We start from the raw sequence: 7,870 nt of genomic DNA, 5'->3' as shown, positions 1-7,870 counted from the left end.
CCACCTTCAGACACCTGTCCCACCTTCAGTTATCTGTCCCACCTTCAGTTACCTGTCCCACCTTCAGACACCTGTCCCACCTTCAGTTATCTGTCCCACCTTCAGTCACCTGTCCCACCTTCAGACACCTGTCCCACCTTCAAACACCTGTCCCACCTTCAGACACCTGTCCCACCTTCAGTTACCTGTCCCACCTTCAAACACCTGTCCCACCTTCAGACACCTGTCCCACCTTCAGTTACCTGTCCCACCTTCAGACACCTGTCCCACCTTAAGACACCTGTTCCACCTTCAGACATCTGTCCCACCTTCAGTTACCTGTCCCACCTTCAGACACCTGTCCCTCCTTCAGTTACCTGTCCCACCTTCAGACACTTGTCCCACCTTCAGACACCTGTCCCACCTTCAGTTACCTGTCCCACCCTCAAACACCTGTCCCACCTTCAGACACCTGTCCCACCTTCAGTTACCTGTCCCACCTTCAAATACCTGTCCCACCTTCAGACACCTGTCCCACCTTCAGTTACCTGTCCTACCTTCAGACACCTGTCCCACCTTCAGTTATCTGTCCCACCTTCAGTTACCTGTCCCACCTTCAGACATCTGTCCCACCTTCAGACACCTGTCCCACCTTCAGACACCTGTCCCACCTTCAGTTACCTGTCCCACCTTCAGACACCTGTCCAACCTTCAGACACCTGTCCCACGTTCAGTTACCTGTCCCACCTTCAGACACCTGTCCCACCTTCAGAAACCAGTCCCACCTTCAGACACCTGTCCCACCTTCAGATACCTGTCCCACCTTCAGACACCTGTCCCACCTTCAGTTTTCTGTCCCACCTTCAGACACCTGTTCCACCTTCAGACACCTGTCCCACCTTCAGACATCTGTCCCACCTTCAGTTACCTATCCCACCTTCAGTTATCTGTCCCACCTTCAGTTACCTGTCCCACCTTCAGACACCTGTCCCACCTTCAGACATCTGTCCCACCTTCAGTTATCTGTCCCACCTTTAGACACCTGTCCCACCTTCAGTTATCTGTCCCACCTTCAGTTACCTGTCCCACCTTCAGACACCTGTCCCACCTTCAGATACCTGTCCCACCTTCAGACACCTGTCCTACCTTCAGACACCTGTCCCACCTTCAGACACCTGTCCCACCTTCAGTTACCTGTCCCACCTTCAGATACCTGTCCCACCTTCAGACACCTGTCCTACCTTCAGACACCTGTCCCACCTTCAGACATCTGTCCCACCTTCAGTTACCTATCCCACCTTCAGACACCTGTCCCACCTTCAGACACTTGTCCCACCTTCAGACACTTGTCCCATCTTCAATTACCTGCCCCACCTTCAGACACCTGTCCCACCTTCAGTCATCTGTCCCACCTTCAGTTACCTGTCCCACCTTCAGACACCTGTCCCACCTTCAGTCATCTGTCCCACCTTCAGTTACCTGTCCCACCTTCAGACACCTGTCCCACCTTCAGTTATCTGTCCCACCTTCAGTTACCTGTCCCACCTTCAGACACCTGTCCCACCTTCAGACACCTGTCCCACCTTCAGTTATCTGTCCCACCTTCAGTTACCTGTCCCACCTTCAGACACCTGTCCCACCTTCAGACACCTGTCCCACCTTCAGTTATCTGTCCCACCTTCAGTTACCTGTCCCACCTTCAGACACCTGTCCCACCTTCAGACATCTGTCCCACCTTCAGCTACCTGTCCCACCTTCAGAAACCAGTCCCACCTTCAGATACCTGTCCCACCTTCAGACACCTGTCCCACCTTCAGTTATCTGTCCCACCTTCAGTTACCTGTTCCATCTTCAGACACCTGTCCCACCTTCAGACATCTGTCCCACCTTCAGTTACCTATCCCACCTTCAGTTATCTGTCCCACCTTCAGTTACCTGTCCCACCTTCAGACACCTGTCCCACCTTCAGTTACCTGTTCCACCTTCAGATACCTGTCCCACCTTCAGACACCTGTCCTACCTTCAGACACCTGTCCCACCTTCAGACATCTGTCCCACCTTCAGTTACCTGTTCCACCTTCAGACACCTGTCCCACCTTCAGACACTTGTCCCACCTTCAGACACTTGTCCCATCTTCAATTACCTGTCCCACCTTCAGTTACCTGTTCCACCTTCAGATACCTGTCCCACCTTCAGACACCTGTCCTACCTTCAGACACCTGTCCTACCTTCAGACACCTGTCCCACCTTCAGTTATCTGTCCCACCTTCAGTTACCTGTCCCACCTTCAGACACCTGTCCCACCTTCAGACATCTGTCCCACCTTCAGTTACCTGTCCCACCTTCAGAAACCAGTCCCACCTTCAGATACCTGTCCCACCTTCAGACACCTGTCCCACCTTCAGACATCTGTCCCACCTTCAGTTACCTATCCCACCTTCAGTTATCTGTCCCACCTTCAGTTACCTGTCCCACCTTCAGACACCTGTCCCACCTTCAGTTACCTGTTCCACCTTCAGATACCTGTCCCACCTTCAGACACCTGTCCTACCTTCAGACACCTGTCCCACCTTCAGTTACCTGTCCCACCTTCAGACACCTGTCCCACCTTCAGATACCTGTCCCACCTTCAGACACCTGTCCTACCTTCAGACACCTGTCCCACCTTCAGACACCTGTCCCACCTTCAGTTACCTGTCCCACCTTCAGATACCTGTCCCACCTTCAGACACCTGTCCTACCTTCAGACACCTGTCCCACCTTCAGACATCTGTCCCACCTTCAGTTACCTATCCCACCTTCAGACACCTGTCCCACCTTCAGACACTTGTCCCACCTTCAGACACTTGTCCCATCTTCAATTACCTGCCCCACCTTCAGACACCTGTCCCACCTTCAGTCATCTGTCCCACCTTCAGTTACCTGTCCCACCTTCAGACACCTGTCCCACCTTCAGTCATCTGTCCCACCTTCAGTTACCTGTCCCACCTTCAGACACCTGTCCCACCTTCAGTTATCTGTCCCACCTTCAGTTACCTGTCCCACCTTCAGACACCTGTCCCACCTTCAGACACCTGTCCCACCTTCAGTTATCTGTCCCACCTTCAGTTACCTGTCCCACCTTCAGACACCTGTCCCACCTTCAGACACCTGTCCCACCTTCAGTTATCTGTCCCACCTTCAGTTACCTGTCCCACCTTCAGACACCTGTCCCACCTTCAGACATCTGTCCCACCTTCAGTTACCTGTCCCACCTTCAGAAACCAGTCCCACCTTCAGATACCTGTCCCACCTTCAGACACCTGTCCCACCTTCAGTTATCTGTCCCACCTTCAGTTACCTGTTCCATCTTCAGACACCTGTCCCACCTTCAGACATCTGTCCCACCTTCAGTTACCTATCCCACCTTCAGTTATCTGTCCCACCTTCAGTTACCTGTCCTACCTTCAGACACCTGTCCCACCTTCAGTTACCTGTTCCACCTTCAGATACCTGTCCCACCTTCAGACACCTGTCCTACCTTCAGACACCTGTCCCACCTTCAGACATCTGTCCCACCTTCAGTTACCTATCCCACCTTCAGACACCTGTCCCACCTTCAGACACCTGTCCCACCTTCAGACACCTGTCCCACCTTCAGACACTTGTCCCATCTTCAATTACCTGCCCCACCTTCAGACACCTGTCCCACCTTCAGTCATCTGTCCCACCTTCAGTTACCTGTCCCACCTTCAGACACCTGTCCCACCTTCAGTCATCTGTCCCACCTTCAGTTACCTGTCCCACCTTCAGACACCTGTCCCACCTTCAGTTACCTGTCCCACCTTTAGACACCTGTCCCACCTTCAGACACCTGTCCCACCTTCAGTTATCTGTCCCACCTTCAGTTACCTGTCCCACCTTCAGACATCTGTCCCACCTTCAGACACCTGTCCCACCTTCAGACACCTGTCCCACCTTCAGTTACCTGTCCCACCTTTAGACACCTGTCCCACCTTCAGACATCTGTCCCACCTTCAGTTATCTGTCCCACCTTCAGACATCTGTCCCACCTTCAGTTACCTATCCCACCTTCAGACACCTGTCCCACCTTCAGACACCTGTCCCACCTTCAGTTACCTGTCCCACCTTTAGACACCTGTCCCACCTTCAGACACCTGTCCCAGGTGAATGATGGAGCATGGAGAGGCTCATACCTGTCTGTCATGGTTTAAAGTGGAACAGAGGTTGGGAAGCAGTCTACTGGGTTTCTTAGAGGCAGCTAAACGAGGATCCGAATAAGGAATAAACTGATGCTGGATACGTTGCTAGGTAACCAGCTCAGAGGACCAAACTGAATCATCACCATCACAAACCAGTGGATCAATCAGATCATTGATGACTGATCATTCATTTAGATGTCCATTCAGGATTGGACTGGACCGGTGTCAGAACCAGGTCCCAACCAGACCAGACTTAGAGGTCTAATTACTGTCAGGCTCCCGGCAGGTTCTGGTCCGGGAACCAGAACACAAACTGGACCGTGTGTGTGTGTGTGTGTGGGTGGGTGGTTCTTACCCAACAGACAACCCGTCCGTTCACACATGGCAACCTGGCATCATCATCACTGATCTCCTCCTTGACCACCCTGAAAGACACCATCATCTTCTTAACCTTCATCATCATCATTATCATCACCATCATCACTGAGATCAGCTGTTAAATCATTCTCTGATCTTCATCAGAACCTCCTTCTGTAAATGGGTGGCAGGCCTCTTGACCACCAAACCTCTTCTTCCTCCTCCTCTTTCCTGTCTACTCTTCTGAGATCTTCATCTGTCCATCAGGGACCCAACAGAAGAGTCTGAGACCATGGAGGAGGTGGAGAAGATGATGGTGAATGTCAGGAGCCCCCTCCCCAGTAGACCAGATCTGCACCTGGAAGAACAGCACTTCTTGTCTGGTTAGGAAGGTTCAGCAGCTCCTTTCCTTCCTGGTCTGAGGTCCAGCCTGGTCCTCGAGACATGGTGGAGACAAAGGTTCTGGATGGAGTGACGCCCCCCAGAATGGTCCAGAAGAGAACCACCTGCATCTGGAAGGACTCCATCCTGCCTGCACATGAACCAGAACCAGAACTAGAATCAGAGCCTGAACCAGCTGATCCTGGTGGTCTTCATGGTTTCAAAAACATTCTGGTCTCCGTTTTTCTGTTTAATCCTTCTGGACGTTCAGACTAAGAAGGAGAACGGTTCTGACGATCCGGTCCCTGAGCCTGGACCTTCTGACGATCCGGTCCCTGAACCTGGACCTTCTGACGATCCGGTCTCTGATGACCTGGTCCTGACCCGCCTGTCGGGCCTCGGTATGAACATTAAAAGCTTTGTTTGTTACATATGTGCAGCGCGCAGAGGATTAGAGGAAAACAGCTGATGGACAAACAAACAAACAAGCCCGTGCACGTGCGCGGTCACTGTTTTTAATGACAACGCTGATCCCATTGATGGTCGATCACATGACCCCCCGCCCCCGCGCCCATCTGAGCATCACCATCGATCACGTGACCCACCCGAAGTCGTCGTCCACGGACTTGAAGAAGAATTTAACGTTCGGTTTGTTCAGGACCTGCTTGAAGTCCGCGAGGGTGACGCGCTGCGCGGGTACGCTGATCCGGATCAGGTAGGGGGTCTCCTGGTCCTCCAGGTGATAGATGACCCGGGTCTCCTCCGCCATGGTGGCCCCCTCGGCCCCGGATGCTCTGAGGGATGCTGAGACAGAGACTGCGCGTGTCCGTCTGTCTGCCCACGTGACCGCGCACCTGTCTGTCCGGTCCGCGTGTCCGCGCAGGTCCAGGGGTTCCTCGTTCGGTTCTGGTCCAGATGAGTTGGTCCAGCAGCTGCAGGTCCGCGATGCTCCGTCTGCTTCGAACCACGTCAAGACACGCGCAACAACACACACAACTTCCGGCTGTGCTTTTCAAAATAAGAGAGAGGAAGGAACTAGTAGGACTGAAACTGACCCGGTTCTGTAGGAACATCTTACCAAAAGAGTTCTGGTTCCTTCGGAGAACACCGCATGTGCTCTTCTTTCAGTGCGCCATTTTATGTTGTCAATAAAAAGTTTATACATCAATAATCCACGTGGAGAAAATCAAACAGAATAACTTTATTCACACAGGACAGAATAAATCCTCCAGTTATTTATAGAACAATGAAAAAGTCTTTGGTTTTACCTTAAACATGGTGCTGATGGTCCGGTCTCTGAACCTGGAGGCTCTGGTGATCCGGACTCTGACCAGAGCGCCTCTTTACTCAGTTTATTCTACTTTCATGTCTTTTTTATCAGGTTTTATTCCATTTATTTATGTTTGTAAATTTATTGCACACTTCTGGTTTTGAGCATCTTAATTTCGTTTCACATTGTTTTTAAAATAATTGTCTGATATAATTCTAAGAAAACACTGAAAAATACATCAAATACAAGTTAAAATCTATTAATTATTAAATTATTTGACATTGAAATATCTGAAAGTTTATCTTTCTTTACTTGGTGGTTTTAGGCTTGCAGGCTTCCGGGTTGAGGCTGAGGGGAAGTCACTGAATCATGGATGTACCCACATAGAAATGATATTTCCGTGCATGTGCAGACATGAGAGGTAGGACGTCTGGATGGGCGTGATGTTAGAACAGAACCAGAATCATGAAACGTCTTCCTGCTGATCTGAACTTAAAGGTCCCATATTATGCAAAATTCACTTTTTAATGGTTTTGGAACAGTCATACTGGTCCCCCCGCATGTGTAGGAGACCCGTAAGTGTGAAACTCTTTCAGGCGCTCTCTCTCCCCCCTGCTCCACCTCTAGGGAAGTAAGCGCTGAAGTGAGCGAGTTTGAAAGCGTGTACGTTATGACGTCATAAGGGACAATAACCACTCCCCACAGAGCGATGGACCCGTCTACCGGCTCTCAAAGTCCGCCCTCTAAAAATCACCTAGCGCCCAGTGTTTTTCCCTCTTCGGCAACCCTCGTTAGCGGACATGGCTAAGCGACAGAAGCACTGTTCTGTTTGTGGCTGCATAAATGAACACGAAAACGTTTTTTTACTTCCATCCACTGAACCCACGAGGACTGAGTGGATTAATTTTATTTTTGGAGGAAATGTACCCGGAAAACTTCCAAAGGTTTTGCATGTCTGTGGCCAGCATTTCAAAGAGGACTGTTTCCACAACATGGGGGCATGGAAAGCAGGCTTCGCCAACCGTTTGAAGCTGAAGCCAGGTTCAATACCAACTGTCCGTGACACAGCTGGAGAGGTAAGAGCTGGCAGTTATTTTATCGTTTCGGCCTTATTAGTCTGATAGCTTGAAAATATATTAACCTGTCAATCACCTCATGACGGGCGATGCGATGGGCGGAGCCAACAGCTGAGCTGCTCCACCAGGGTTCCGCCCACCATAAACGGCACATTTCTGAAGCTGCTAAAAAGAGGGAGGTGAAGAGAAGCCGCTGCACTCAAACTGAGGGTCGATTTGTCCATACCATGGCGGAAATATTTCATTTAGATATTAATGAATGGTCTCAGATTGGGAATAAAGTGTATAATATGGGACCTTTAAAAGTAAAAACATTTCACTTATCTTCCCTCATCAGCTGATCCAACATGTCAGGATCTCAGGTTGTTATTCTGTGGTCTCCTGCTTTCCTGAACTTCATCTCCACATAAAATTCCACTTTGGATGTTTTCAGTTTTTAAATTCCAAGATCAGAAAACCAGGTTCTGGTTCTGGATAAATGAGAACGGGTCAGGCAGCAGAATCCACATTTTACCTGAAAGATTCAGATTTTATCACGTTAAAAAAAAAGAAAATCAGAAAATTATCAATTGAAGAAATAAAAGTCACATGATCGTTTTTCTTC

At 50.3% G+C, this 7,870-nt stretch overlaps 1 protein-coding gene across 3 annotated transcripts in view; it reads right to left on the bottom strand.

Moving 5' to 3' along the window:
• Positions 1-5,932, bottom strand: part of LOC121645730 (segment polarity protein dishevelled homolog DVL-3-like) — a 32,959-nt gene extending 27,027 nt beyond the window's left edge. Inside the window, exons 1-2 of one of the 3 annotated variants that reach the window (XM_041994378.1) lie at positions 5,526-5,932; positions 4,538-4,607 (exon numbers count right to left, since the gene is read on the bottom strand). In XM_041994378.1, the coding sequence (XP_041850312.1) occupies positions 4,538-4,607; positions 5,526-5,689 (234 nt within the window). In that variant the 5' untranslated portion in view covers positions 5,690-5,932. The remainder of the gene's footprint in view (positions 1-4,537; positions 4,608-5,525) is intronic. The other 2 variants (XM_041994376.1, XM_041994377.1) reach the window with 2 other exon arrangements.
• Positions 5,933-7,870: the final 1,938 nt, after the last annotated feature.

This window comes from Melanotaenia boesemani, chromosome 9, assembly GCF_017639745.1.
Source record: "Melanotaenia boesemani isolate fMelBoe1 chromosome 9, fMelBoe1.pri, whole genome shotgun sequence".
NCBI lineage: Eukaryota > Metazoa > Chordata > Actinopteri > Atheriniformes > Melanotaeniidae > Melanotaenia > Melanotaenia boesemani.
Note: the sequence above shows the minus strand (reverse complement) of the source record. Positions and strands in the feature narration are given on the sequence as shown.